The sequence below is a fragment of the Enhydra lutris genome, unplaced genomic scaffold, assembly GCF_002288905.1.
Source record: "Enhydra lutris kenyoni isolate GAN:26980312 unplaced genomic scaffold, ASM228890v2 scaffoldscaffold24, whole genome shotgun sequence".
Lineage (NCBI taxonomy): Eukaryota > Metazoa > Chordata > Mammalia > Carnivora > Mustelidae > Enhydra > Enhydra lutris.
The window spans coordinates 13,561,507-13,576,474 of record NW_019154108.1 but is presented as its reverse complement, the minus strand read 5'-3'; the positions used below and the strand labels follow the sequence as shown (position 1 = coordinate 13,576,474).

Here is a 14,968-nt window from a genome sequence, read left to right as displayed (position 1 = left end):
TCCTGTACTTATGAAAAAGTAAAGTTTAAGAAGCAATGTCCCTAAGCCCCATCACCCTGAGAGAATTTGTTTTTCTCCTGAGGGACAATTCGCCCTTAAATGATAGTGGCATCCAGGCCTCAGTCACACCCCAAAGCCCACCATTAACTTTAAAATAGAGGATCAGGAATGGGATTTTTTTTTTTAAGATTTTATTTATTTATTTGACAGACAGAGATCACAAGTAGGCAGAGAGGCAGGCAGAGAGAGAGGGGGAAACAGGCTCGCCGCTGAGCAGAGAGCCAGATTCCGGGCTTGATCCCAGGACCCTGAGATCATGACCTGAGCCAAAGGCAGAGGCTTAACCCACTGAGCCACCCAGGTGCCCCAGGAGTGGGATTTTTAAATGGACACTCATGTGACTTTCTCTACCATCTGCTCAGAGGATTTATCTCTACCTGTCACCTCTGATTCTAATCAGGGGATAATCAAACCAAGCAGGGAGCTCTTATAGATTCCCTCATCCTCCTAAAGGCACTGACTGAATGAGGCCATAAAGCCTCCACATTTAAACTGCAGTGGGTGCAAACAACTGTTCACTACGTAGGACAGGAGAGATCTCAGGGCATTGGAAAGCTGGCTCCAAAACACCTTGAGTCACTTTTGTTCATCCCTCTCCCCCAGACAAGTAAGTGGCTATTATGTACATTTTGGGGGGAAGTTGGCTACTGTAGCCAATGGATTCCTGATTCTGTAGACTTTGTTAAACCTCTGTATGCTCTTCTCCCAGAGACCACCCCAGAGCCCATTTCCTGGCTTTCAGAGACATTACCATCCTTTAAAGCCTGGGAATTAATATTGTCAACACCCCAGCCCTAGGCTTCCCTAATTTTAACAAACCTTTACATCGATACTGCCTTAAAATAATGGCATTGCTGCAAGCATTCTAGGACAAGCTTTTGCCTCTCAGATACAACCTATATCATATTTCTCATGCCAGTTAGACCCTATAGCATTGGGTATGCCCTCATGCTTATGTGCATTGATTGATTGGGGTTCAAAATAATGCTCATGCTAAAGCATTACATCCTGTGGTGGCCTACCCTAAACTCATGGTAGCAAGCCAGAGTAAATCCAGGAAGATGGGAATAGGATACCTTAGCATGGAGCCTGAACTCTCTCCTGGGAGAGTGACCTCTGAGTGAGAGAAAAATCGTTGGCTTAAGAATTACCAATTGGCTTTCTTATGTGACAAATAATTGCATTGTAAAATAATGATGGAGAATTACTCTTGGATACAACACACATAACTTTCTGAATTAATAATCTATCTAACCAATGTACATTTTAGAAAAACTCATAACACTCAGGGTAGGGCTCAGGGTAGGCTACTCCAAAATATGCTATGTTGGCATCTTGATTATTTTGAATTAAAGTTACTTAAGAAACAGCCAGTGCAAAAAGGATAGATACACTGACTCTCCTTAGTGCCCAGAGAGCAAGAAACTAACCTCCCATGTGAAAGGTATCCTCCCTGTATCAGGAGGTAGAGAGACATCCTTATCATCACAGATAGAGAATCTAAGGTGACGAAGCCTATATAAACAAACCTTGTTACTTTTATTAACTGGCAGCTCCCATCTAAATTCTGTTTAGAATTCCTTACTAGTTGAAGTTCCCAAACGTAAGTTTTCTTTATCCTGTCAATTCCTCACTAATTTATTGTTTCTCTGTTTTAAAAAAAAGCTGCCTGCCTTAGCCATATCTGTAGGACCCCTGTATATACAAATTAGATTGATTCTTTCCTGTTATCTGTCTCATGTTAATTTCTTAGACCAGCCAGAAAAAGCTTGAGGGTAGAGAAAAATTTCTCCTCCCCAACATTTGCTTTATATACTTTATGGTTTCCAAGTCCCTTCATGTGTTATCTCATTTAATCCTCACAATAGCTCTGTAGTGATAGAAGCCCATTTCACAGCTAACGACACTGAAGCCCACAGAGGGAGAAATCTTCCTCCAGCTTGCACTGTAAGAAGAGGGTTTGAATATAGCCCCTGGCCCTCAGATGCCAGAGTTGTGCCCAACAAATTAGGTCTCTTAGAAGCCTTTTGGATTATCTGGGAACTTTGCTAAAAAACAAAAAGCCAGCAGTGGCAAAATACCTTCTCATCCTCAGCAACCACCTGCATTAGCCTCAAGAGTTTTCTTGTTTGTTTGTTTGTTTGTTTTACCCCAGTCTCAGCAGAATCAGGTGGTCTTTTTTTGCCGACCCTTCCTATAGTTCCTTAGGGAATTCATTTCTCTGGCATTGTGAACTGCTTTCTTTAATACCAATCTTATTTCTTCTATCACAAAGTCCTGTAAAGAGAGAAAGAAATTATGACTTTTGTAGTTCTGAAGACTTGTTTTTGTGGGAGGCTTCCTCTTCTGAGAAAAAAAATGATAAATGAATAAAATAATTGCCAAGTAAAATATGAGGTTCAAAAAAAATCAGTAAGAATAGCTATGATTTACTAAGTACCGATCTTAAACCTTTAAACTCTAAGCTTCGTGGGCGTAGGTGCCCATTTGTCCTCACTATCCAGAACAATACCAGGCACCGAGTACATGTTCAAGAAATATCAGTACATGTAATAAATCAATAGCAGGTACAATGTAAAAATGTATTTCTCATTTAATTTACACGCATATCTCATTTAATTCCAGCCCCCTCCTGCCTCCTACCACCCACACACAAACATGCAACTTCACGAAATTGATATCTTTATCTCAGATGAAGAAACTGATATTAAGAGAGATTGAGTAATTTATTCAAGGATATATGGCTGATAAGTAAACGGTCTCTCTAACTCTAACGTTTCTCTTAATTAGGGTTCTATGAATAGAACAACATTGGAATGGCTTAGATCATAATGTTCCATCACCAGGGTAACGTTCCAGTAGGCTGATGCAAACCAGTGGACTTCAAATAGGCTTCCGGTTGCTGTACAGTAAAGGTAATTTATGATAACATACCTGTAGGAACAGTAGTATATTTTGTCTATTTGCACTGTTGGTTCTTGTTATTGCAGTAGTTATGTTCTATAAAGTGGCCCCAAACACTGAATGACCAAATACTCAGCCACTGTTCCTAGGGGAAAAAGAGGGTTAGGTTCTTGTGAGCCTCTGGTCATAATATTTTTGTCAACCAATCAATATGTAACCTTATTTTATGTATGTATCTGTTTAAAGACACAGTATTTAATACATACTGTTGATTCATTACCATTGAACTCACAACCAAAAGCACTATAAGTCACACCTGAACAAAGCTTATCTAACACATATAAGGCTCATTATAGCCTTATCGCTGTTCAGAGCACCAGACAACACTTTGGCGCTCAACTCGGGTAGGGGAGAATCCTAAAATATAATGACACTGAATACATGAGGAAAAGGACACTTGTTTATAGTATGAGAGCTGAAGCAAGAAGGCAGAGTGTTCCCTTGTTAGACCTTAGCTGGGAATATGCACCTCAAGGAGACTAAAATTTTTGCTGCTCTGTGAATTTCTGGGAATGACAATGAAAATGTCACAAGTATTGATTTTGAGATAACAAATTTTTATGAGTAGACACATTTGCTAATATGGAATTCATGAATAATGAAGATGTTCTCTCTGTGTATGCTTAATATTTTCAAAACCCTTTTCTTAATTTTTGTGGGTTTTTTAAGATTTTTTTAAGATTTTATTTATTTATTTATTTGAAACAGAGAGAGAGAGATCACAAGTAGGCAGAGAGGCAGGCATAGAGAGAGAGGAGAAAGCAGGCTCCCCGCTGAGCAGAGAGCCTGATGCGGGCCTCGATCCCAGGACCCTGAGATCATGACCTGAGCCGAAGGCAGAGGCTTAACCCACTGAGCCACCCAGGCGCCCGATTTTGTTTTTTTTTTTAAAGTTATCTCTACACCCATTGTGGGGCTTGAACTTACAACCCTGAGATCAAGAGTCACATGCTCCATCAACTGAACCAGCCAGGCGCCACTCAAAGCCCTTTAAAAAACCATAGGTTAGGCACATTACTTATCGCCATTTATTTTATTTTTTAAAAGATTTTATTTATTTATTTGACAGAGAGACCACACGCAGGCAGAGAGGCAGGCAGCGGGGCGGGGGGGCACCAGGCCCCCTGCCGAATAGAGAGCCCAATGCGGGACTCGATCCCAGGACCCCGAGACCATGACCTGAGCCGAAGGCAGAGGCTCAACCCACTGAGCCACCAGTTGCCCACTTATCGCCATTTAAAAGACTAAAACTGGGTGAATAAATCATAGAAATCATCCTGTTACTATATCATACACAGAGTCAGTTTCATAGGCATGTGACCTCCGCACTAACACAGGGATCCTCTGCTCAAAAGGGCCCCACACTTGCTTTAATGCTCTACTATTGCCATCTTGAAATTTTCAATGAATTTTCAGTAAGGAGCCCTACAATTTCATTTTTCACTAGGCCCCACAAATTACGTGGCTGATTCTGGCTACATAACAAGTAAACAGATCAATAACTAGAGGGACAAACAAAACAAAACAAAACAAAACAAAACATAACTGGAGGGACAAGAAATACTATTTCTCCAATTGCCCAAATCCTTTATTTCACAGTACCTAACTGATGGATTAAAGTTACCATTTGGAGCATCTGGGTGGCTCTGCTGGTTAAGCTTCTGACTCTTGGTTTCAGCTCAGGTCATGATCTCAGGGTTGTGAGATCAAGCCCCTCGTCAGGCTCTGAGCTCTGTGGGGAGTCTGCTTGAGATTCTCTCTCTCCCTCTCCCTCTGCTCCTGCCCATGCTTGTGCTATCTCTCAAATAAATAAACAAATCTTTAAAAAAGGTTACCATTTATTAAGGATTGGCTATATTAGGTCATTTAATCATTGTGATGAGAGGACTGAGAGTTGGGTATTATTTCCACTTAACATTTAAGGAAACTGAGTGCCCAGAGAAGGTGACTTAACTAAGGTCATACAGTTATTTTGTGTGTCATATAAAAATGTACCTTGTTTTCTTTTCCTTTAGTCATGTCCCAATTTTATTTCATCCCCTAGAGAGGATAAGCAGTAGAAGTGTTAGAAGGGATATAATTCAAAAAGTCTAAATTCTGACAAATTAGTATCTCTAGTAAAAGTAAGTTGAAACTGATGACAAAAAATGAGGTATTTAAACTATTTAAGTAAAACCATATTTTGTTTCCACTACACTGGATAATTAATTGGTGATTGGAATAGAGTTAGGCTTATTGAGGCCAATTCAGTTCTTTAGTGTTAATTGAGTATGTAAAATATTTTGTCTTCTTTCAGTTTAAACTTGCTAGATCCAAAGTTGAAAAGGCATCTTTTCTCTTTTCATGTCTGCAACTGACATCTTGTCTAAAGAGAAAGTTTACTTAAATCATTTGAGTACCAAGTGTTCATTTTCTGGTAGGTTGTATATTTTCTTTTATGTTTGTGAGCAAACATTACTGGATTTATACATTTAAGAAGGTCAGTTGTCAATTGCTTTTTATTGGGTTACTACATTATATGAGCTTGAACTCCAATTTTACTGTGAAAGATATGCTGCTTAATACCGAGGGTTTTCCAGGGAGTCAGGAAACAGAAATGGAAAATGGAAATGCTATGCCTGCCAGAGGTGGCAAAATGAAACTGTAGTTCAGGAAAAAATTGTTTTCTTCTATCCTTTACCTTAAAAAAAAAAAAAATCTCTTATACTATTAAAATTCCTAGGAACAAAATAAGGATAGGAGATGTAGATCCTTTCTGACATGTTGGATTAGAGGAAAATAGATTTCTTTGTTTTTCCCAGTTCTAAAATTTTGGGAACAGATCTAAGCTCAACCTTCACCGTGGAGCCAAGCCCAGTCAGACCTTTAAGCCAGAAGCCAAGTTCTCAGGTGAGCCCAGCCCGCTCAATCCACTACTAAGCATGAGAATAAATGTTTATTGTTGTATGCTGTTGAGTTTCACAGCATTCCTATGGCATTATCTGCCTGAGACAATTCTTTACCATCTTGCATTAAATTCTAGTCTTCCTTGGGCTTTGGACTGGGGGAGGGGGTAAAGGGTTCAAATTCCATTCTCCCTTAAACCATTTCCTTTTGTTCAGGGACTATCTTTGCTGCAAGTACAAATACATGTAAGATTTATGTGTTAGCCAGAGAATGTTGAAATACACCTCTTCTCCTTTTGTGTATCCAGGAATGACCAACTGATGACTCTGATGGGTTTCCTAAAACAGTGTTTGTGTGATTTTTGTGCTTCAATACATTTCAAAGTGTACTGTTCGAAGTGTAAACAACCTACAAGTCTAACAATAAATGGACTAATCAAATATATTATTTTAATTCCATGTGAAAGACTACCACACTGTCTTAAAATATTTCATTTTTATTATGAATGACCTATATGTGATGGCATGAAAAAATCTCATGATATCATAGTAAGTGAATAGGAGTCAATATTTATAAGTAATATACTTTTCATTCATTCAAAAAATATTTATTAGGGGCGCCTGGGTGGCTCAGTGGGTTAAAGCCTCTGCCTTCAGCTCAGGTCATGATCCCAGGGTCCTGGGATCGAGCCCCGCATCCGGGCTCTCTGCTTGGCCGGGAGCCTGCTTCCTCCTCTCTCTCTGCCTGCTTCTCTACCTACTTGTGATCTCTGTCTGTCAAATAAATAAAAATAAATAAAATCTTAAAAAAATAATATGTTCCTTTTTTATAACTGAGTAGTATCCATTGTGTGGATATACCATAATTTATCCATTCAGCTGTTGATGGACATTTGTGTTGGTAGAACTTATTGGCTCATAAAAATAAAGCTGTGATGAACATTCATATCTAAATTTTCTTGTGTACAGATAGTTTCTTCATACACTTGTATAGAGACTTTCACTTTTGTTGGGTAAATACTAGGAATAGAACATAGGGCAGACATATGTTTAACTTTTTAACTACTGCACTGTTTTCCAAAGTAGTTGTACCACTCTACATCCTAACCATTAGTGTCCGAGAGTTCCAGTTCCTCCACATCTTCAGCACTTGATTTGGTCAATCTTTTCAATTTCAGCCATTCTAGTGATAGGCAGTATCTCACTGCAGTATTGATTTACATCTCCCTAATAATCAATGAGACTGAGCATCTCTTTGTGTGCTGACTTACCATCTGTATAACTTCTTTACCACATTGAAAATATAATTTCTCTGTTTTGTGGCTTCTATTGTTCCTTTTTGAGAGGTCAGCTATTATTTCAACTGTCCTTTTATTTTCTCATGGCTTTTAAGATTTCCTCTTAATTTTTTTCAAATTCCACTTTAAGCGTGGATTTAACAGAAAAAAATCTTGAGTGTTTTTCTTTGAGCTTCTTGAGTCTATGAAGTGGTATCATTTGTCAGTTCTGAATATTTCTCAAACATCTTTTTATGTCTTGTCTCTGCCTCACTTTTGTCCTCTGGATTTCCCATTTCATGTGGGTTTGACCTTCTCACTGTGTCCTCCACATATTTTGCTTTTTCATACCTTTTGTCTTTTTTGTCCTTCTATGCTGCATTCAGGATAATGGCTTCTGATTTATTCCCCAGGCCTCTAATTATCTGTTCATCTGAATCCATATCCGCTGCTAAGCCTATATTAAATATTGCTTAATAACATTTTCTTCTTTCTAGAAATTCTTTTTGGCTTCTTGTTTCCTGAACATAGCTGCAAACTTATTTTCTTGTTTTTTTAGATGTTGTATGTGTAATTGTTCTATAATTCATCTGATGCTTCTCACATATGTAGATTTCATGGTTTTGTTGCCGCTGTTCTCACTTTACGATGCCTCATCTACCTTTGTGCTTGACTGGTTATCCTTGGCTGTGTGCTATTTGTTGTCTTTGAAAAAGTATTGTTGGGGAGTCCCAGATGCCGAGGATGAAATTCTTCCAGAAAAGACTTGAGTTTGCTTCTGTCAGTTACTTGGATGTCTTCCCAGCCTGGAACCCCCTTAGCTAAATTCTTGCTACCACCTTGCTCCTCAGCTTGCTATTCCTTGCCCCGTTCTTGTTTTTCACTTTGGTATTTCTTGCAACTGCCCTAGTTGTGAATTTGGGTTGAAAATCCTTGTGAGAGTCAGGAAGCACTTGCAACTTTTCATGGAGGGGTTTTCCCCCAGAGCTACACTTAATGCTAAAGCAACATTCTTCCAGCAAGTACGTGATGGAATGTGAGTTTACTGTGTCTTCACTCTCACCCTGAGGGGGTAAACCTTTGGATGCCAACTTACTATGGAAAAGGTCTACTTTAGACTCTCCACTGTGCATAGGCTTTGGGCTTTGATTTTTCTGTCCCTTGTCCTCTAGGCTAGCAAAATGACTTCTTTAACCTTCAGGATCAGAAGATGTCCTCAGGCAAGCGCAGGTTCTGTCTACCTCCCTAAGTCCTTGTTCTTGCTTTCCTTCATTTTGGACCTGCTATTTTCTAACTCTCTTATCATTTCATTATTAACAAATTAAAAAAAAAATTTTTCCCCAGAATTTTTAGTAGTTTTCACTGGGATTTATGTCTAAATAATGTAGTCTACCATAGTCACTTAAGAGAAAGTTCTGTTCATCTATATAAAATGTTAATGTGAGATAAAATGTTAATGTGAGATTTTTTTTAATGTCTGAGAGGAGCCTTTGTGTGTAAAAGGGACCATTTATAGTTACTTGGATTTCAAATTAAAGTTGATTTTATATATATGTGTATATATGTATATATATATATATATATATATATATATATATTTTAAGATTTTATTTATTTGACTGAGAGATACACAGCAAGAGAGGGAATGCAAGCAGTGGGAGAGGGAGAAGCAGGGTTCCCAGTGAGCAGGGGTCCTGAGATTGACATCTGGATTCAATCTCGGGACCCTGGGATCATGACCTGAATGGAAGGCAGATGTCGAACGCCTGAGCCACCCAGGTGCCCTTAATATTGATTTTATAAAATTAAAACATTAAAAACCTTTCTGTCAACCTTTGATTTCAACATATAACTCTTGTATTCTATCTATAAATTGAGTTATTTTTATATATAGCTCACCCTCATTTTCGCTGAAATTAATGTTCGGTTAACCCAAATTGAGAAGACTGAACACCTTTAAGTAATCAGTCCATTTACAAACTTATTTAATACTTTAAATATTTAAATATTTTAAACTTCTTTTGTAAATTTAACGTATTTGATTTTTAAGTATTTCACGTGTCTGAAAAGACAAATTGATAGATCTAACAAGCAAAATCTTCCTAAATATTTAACAATACTTCAAGATTTTAAGTTTCTGTTCTGCCATAGTCCATTTAATGTCTCTTTCTGTACTTTTTATAATAAGATCCCTTTGGATATTTATTGGGAAAGAAACATCCAAAATGTTAATTTGGTTGTCTCTGGATCAAGAGTGATTTTAGCTTGTCTACCTTATGCTTTTCTGCATTCTCTTAATTTTCTACAATTAATATGTTTTATTTTATAATGAAAAGAAACAACAAGAGTCCCTTAAAGCAAGAATCAACACATAGTATTTGTTTCAAAACCGAAATATATTCTTTTACTGCAATCTTCTTTTTTCCCCTTTTTTTATGTATTTAAATTCAATTAGCCAACATATGGTACCTCATTAGTTTTTATGTAGTTCAATGTAAGATCCTCTTTTCAAAATGTTTTTCCCCTGAAGAAACATCAAAAAACAAAAAGACCTTCGGAAACAATAATAAAATGGAGTGAGATGTGGGGTGAGGGGCACAGTGGGGGTGGTATTTTCCAGGAGGGGAAGGAGGAACCGACTATGAGTATTGGCTGCGAGGTCAAGCAGTCACTGATAGTATTTTGTCCGTTGTTTGCGGGACAGTAAGAATCACCTGATGTTTAGTTTGTCAGCATAATGACTTCCAAGAGAAGAACCAGTGAAATAATTAGAAAGCTCAAAGAAGGCCAGCGCTGTCTCCTGGAGGAGATAAATGAAAAGCGTGAATCCAACTGCCTCGTGGAAAGAAGCAATCAAGTCAGTTTACTGAGAGTTCAAAAGAGGCATTTCAGTGGTGCATACCCGTCTTCTACTCACACCCAAATCAAAGAATCTGTTCCTGATAGTGGCAGGAGCTCCTGGGTCACACTGAGTCTCCTTGTTCACACGGAGAAAAAGCACTTTCCCCCAAAAAGTAAGTTGTTACAGTAGGATTCCCACTCAGTTGACCGGGGGTGGTGGGGTAGGGGGTGGGGGGGTGGGGTTGTATTTATAAGTAAACTTGTGGAGAGTTTCTGGGGTTGAGAGAGTTTCAGGAAGTATCGTTCTGGGATAGTTTAAAGGAGATCTGTCTGAAGTAAAAAAACATCAGTAAAGGAGATTAGTTGATAGAAGATCTACTCTAGACCAGAGATTGTCAGTTTCTTGTGCTTAGAGAATCCCAAGCTCCGTCTCCAGACTGACTCATTGAGAGGGCTCTCCTTTGGGTCCCAGAATCTGCATTTTCAGCAGGATAAGGAGATGCTGATGCTGATGGCCTGAGAGCCATATTTTGAGGAAAGTTGTTGTAGATCATTGTAATAGACCACAAAAACTCTAGAGACCTCCTCTCACCAATTTCTGTTGCCTCTGCAAAAATTTCATGAGCAAAATTGAGATAAACTGAAATGATTTTGATGACAAATATCAAACAAGAGGCCCTGAGTCACAATAATAAAATGTGGAAGGAGGTTGGCATGGGGGTTTGTGGTGGTGGTCATATTATTTTACAGGAGGAGGAAGAGAAAGGGTAACTATTCTTGATTGTGAATACTTGTTTCTAAGTCAAGACAAGCAACTGATGGCATTTTGTCCTTTATGTAAAAAGAAAAAAAAGTGTAATTGTATTAAATACAAACAACACAATTGAGTTAGAGCAGAAACAAAAGAATCACTATTTTGGAGATTTAACTTCTTTGATGAAGGAGTTATGACTTTTCATTTGCCCCAGGCTCTTAGTCAGTGGAACAGAGAGGTGATGCAGGGTGGCATGGGAAACCGAGGTGCTCCATGTGCTTCAAAGTTAATCCGTAACAGCAATGTGTTTGTTATACTAAAAAAATAACTCTTTACAAGGAAGAATGCCTCTAGTGTCCTAAGTGCATCTGCATAATCTTTTACTCTGCTTGAATTACTTGGAACTAGATGAGTTAAGCCACAACTAGTAGGTTAGTTTTTCACAAGTTTAATGGTAGAGGGTAATTCCATCTTCTATGACAAACATAGTTTGCCACGTCACACGAATACACATGGTTTTCTACAAAACAGAGTCTAATAAACGTAATTTCCATAGCCAACATTAATGATATCAAGGTTAGTAACCAACAATTTTGGAACATTGAAATAAACCTTTAAATATTGCAGAAAAGCTCTTTGTTTCTTTTAAGTGAACAGACTCAAAAAGAAATTCAACTTTATGATGATGAGATACACAATAAGCATAGATCTAATTTAAATGTTATGGTAATAAGCATGCAAATACATGCTTTTTCTTTTTTAGACTAAATTAGTAATTCTGAAAGGGTGGCCTGGGGAACTCCTGAGTATTCAGGTCTTTTTCGGGGATCCACAAGCTCAAAGCTATTTTCATAATGATGCTGAGATATTACTTACCTTTTTTACTGTCATGGGACTACAACAGAGTTTTCCAGAAGCAATTTGATTTCAATCACATCGTTCTTCTAACCATCAAATGGAATGGGGAATTGTACTCTTGAGCTTTAAATTTTTTCTCCATTTAAATTTCTGATGTGGTAAATATTGACAGGTACAACACACATGAACAACACTTTGATATGGGGTCTTTTTTTTTAAAGATTTTATTTATTTATTTGACAGACAGAGATCACAAGTAGGCAGAGAGGTGGGCAGAGAGAAGGGGAAGCAGGCTCCCTGCTGAGCAGAGAGCCCGATGCGATGTGGGGCTCGATCCCAGGACCCTGAGACCATGACCTGAGCTGAAAGCAGAGGCTTAACCCACTGAGCCACCCAGGTATCCCGTGATATAGGGTCTTTCCAGTAGAGATAGTTTTAAAAGAGATTTAAAAGATAGCTTAAGAGAGGTGAAAGTTAAGCTCAACCCAAAAGAGAGCTTACCACATTCCAAACCAAAAGTTCAGCCCTACCGCACTAGACTGAGAACAGATATGAGAGAGTACCCCCTCCCCCAGGAGGCCAGCAGATGCAAAGAAAAAAAAAAAACAACCTCATTTGTAAAAATAAGATAGCATATTACTTATAAAATGCGATGAACGTATTACTCCAGTAAACCATCAGCAAATAAGTATTGAACTGAATGATAAACATCACTAACTGTAAAATCACATCCTGTTTCTATAAGATGGCCCACTTCCCATCATTTATACTTAGTTTTAGGTGATCTCAATGAGACAGATTGCTGGACTTCAACTGTTATAGGGCTTGAAAATCTCCTCTGTATTCTTGTGACTCCCACATTTCTATTTCTGGCCCTGACCTTTCTCCTGAGTTGGAGACATCCATCCTGCAACACTATACCCGGTGTCCTTTCCCTCCACAGTGTTTGTCACTCCCTAATGCTCCTTGATGTTACCTGTTTATTCATCGCTTTATCCATTCCGTTCCTAGAATGGTGTCTGGCGTTAATTAGGCACTCAGAAAATATTCATTTGATGATTGAATAAATACTGGGACGTAGGATGTATTTTTCCAGAAGTTGTGGTAAAGCTTACCTCATTCCTCTCGAGACTGGTAGCTGTGCCCTTGGGCAAAGGCTCACAAACCTAGAGTTTCCCATGGCACATTTGTTGTTGTAGACTAAATGGAAGAGGATAATAAGGAGTTACATTTTGCTGGACATATACAGTAAGAATTAGAAAGTACTTTACACTTTTCCTTTGTACATACCTATAGAGGAAGAAACACATTCATTCAGCAGATTTTTGTGGCACTGTTCCATTTGCTCGGCAGTACAGTGACAGAAACAGCCCCTGCCTCATAAAGTTTAGACTTCAGTGGGACTTGAGTGGGTAGAGGCAGGGGGTTGTAAGTGGGCAAGTGCAGTGCAGAAACATAAAGCAGCAGGTTGGGAGTGAACAGGAAGTGCCGGTCAGGAGATTCACCACTGCTCACAGAGATATGTGGGGCAACCCACAACTCCTGGCTTCTCCCCCCCGCCCCATTATTTTAATTTTATTATTTTTTCATCATGGTAAGTATTCTCTTTAATCCCCATCACCTATTTGACCCATTCCCCCACCACTGGTAGCCGTTGCTTCTGACTCTGTAGTTGAGTCTGTTTCTTGGTTTGACTCCCTCTCAGAACTCTTGGCTTCCTGAGGTAGCCCAAGTAAACAGGGATAAGGAACAGAATGAGATTAGTCTTCACGGTCTCCAGCGGTGGTGAGGCCATGAGTGTTAAATCTGAGGAAGGTTGGGGACTTTGCTAAGAGCACTTGGGGTTCTGGGGACTCCTCTTTGCTTCTATCAATAGGGATGTGAAGACCAGGGAACAGGTTTGCTTAGCTGGAGATCTCCAAGCTCTCTTTTCAGCCTTCTACCTGGAGATGTGGAGGCCAAAAGAGGGGTGGTCTTACTTAAACATACTAGCCTTAAAAACAGAAGACACAGGTATGTTAGTTCAGGTTGTTATAACAAATCACAACAAATGGGTAGCTTAAACAACATGTATTTCTCACAGTTCTGGAGGCTGGAAGTCTGAGATCGGGGTGCCAGCATGGTCGGGTTATTGACGAATGTCCTCTCCCTGGTTTAGAGAGGGCTGTTTTCTTGCCACGTGTCACATGGCAGAAAGCGCTAGCTGGCTCTCTGGCCTCTTCTAAGGGCACTAATTCCATTTATGAGGACTCCACCCTCATGACTTAATTACCTCCCAAAGGCCCCAGCTCTCCACACCATCACACTGTGATTAGGGTGCAATATAGGAATTCGGGAGGGGGGCACAAACATTCAGTCCATTGCACTTGGATTCAAGTTCTGCTTCTGCCATTGACTAGTGTCATGTGCTTAGTCATTTAATGTTGCTAAGCCTTCCTTTCTACATCTGTGAAGCAGTACTCGTCCTCTCTGCCTTCAGGGTTATTCTGGAACTATGAAATGTATTACAAGTTATATAACAAGTACTTTTTATTTTTCAGATAATGCCATATTTGGATAAAGTGCATCTCCAGAGACACAGAAATATATTCCCTTTGATCCTTCTCTAATGTCTGTCTTATTGACAAATATTAATTATTAAAGAATTTAAAAAAATTCACTGGCTCACCAAGAAAACATTATATTGTCACATAAAACACATCTTTATTCATTCCATCCCATTATTTAGACTTGGATGTTCTGAAGAGGTTTTGAGTGGTTAAAGATAGTCTCAAAGATGAATGACCAAAAAGTTCACTTTACAGTGATCTTCTCTTTTGTAAGCTAAAATGTTTTTTATTTTTTTTATTTATTTAAGTAATCTCTATACCCAACATGGGGCTTGAACCCATGACCCCAAGACCAAGAGCTGCGTCCTCTTCCAACTGAGCCAGCCAGATGCCCCAACCTAGAATGTTTAAACAGCTTGTTTCTGAAATTAGTAGAATGTAATCCCACTCAGTCAAGTTAAAGACTAAAGTTTCTCGAAGTTAACACTTGCTTCTATTGCTTAATTGCATTAACTTACTCTGTTGAGGCTACGGTTTTGATAATTTAAAGTACATACTTGAGAAGATAATATAAGGTCCACAGAGACTTTTGTTCTATTTTATTGCCCATCCCCAAAGTGGGCATTGCTAGAGTCATCTCGTGGCTAAACCCCATTTGGCTACCATCACCACTGTGTCCTTGTTTCCTGGATAGCAGGCAATTTTTCAATTTAACCTGGTAGATGTGTTCCCTGTTGCAGTCTGAGGTCATAGCCTATCCCATTTGGTAAGCCAAGCACT

General features: G+C 38.9%; 1 protein-coding gene across 7 annotated transcripts in view; it reads left to right on the top strand.

The window, feature by feature from the left end:
• The window catches only part of LOC111150873 (spermatogenesis associated 45), a 38,194-nt gene extending 23,705 nt beyond the window's left edge, over nt 1-14,489 (top strand). For 5 of the 7 annotated variants that reach the window (XM_022508535.1, XM_022508536.1, XM_022508534.1 and 2 more), the window contains 4 exons: nt 2,851-2,975; nt 5,826-5,913; nt 9,912-10,200; nt 14,180-14,489. In XM_022508535.1, coding sequence (XP_022364243.1) covers nt 9,924-10,200; nt 14,180-14,199 — 297 coding nt within the window. In that variant the 5' untranslated portion in view covers nt 2,851-2,975; nt 5,826-5,913; nt 9,912-9,923 and the 3' untranslated portion in view covers nt 14,200-14,489. Of the gene's footprint in view, nt 1-364; nt 2,976-5,825; nt 5,914-9,890; nt 10,201-14,179 lie in introns of those variants that run through there. The other 2 variants (XM_022508532.1, XM_022508538.1) reach the window with 2 other exon arrangements.
• Nucleotides 14,490-14,968: the final 479 nt, after the last annotated feature.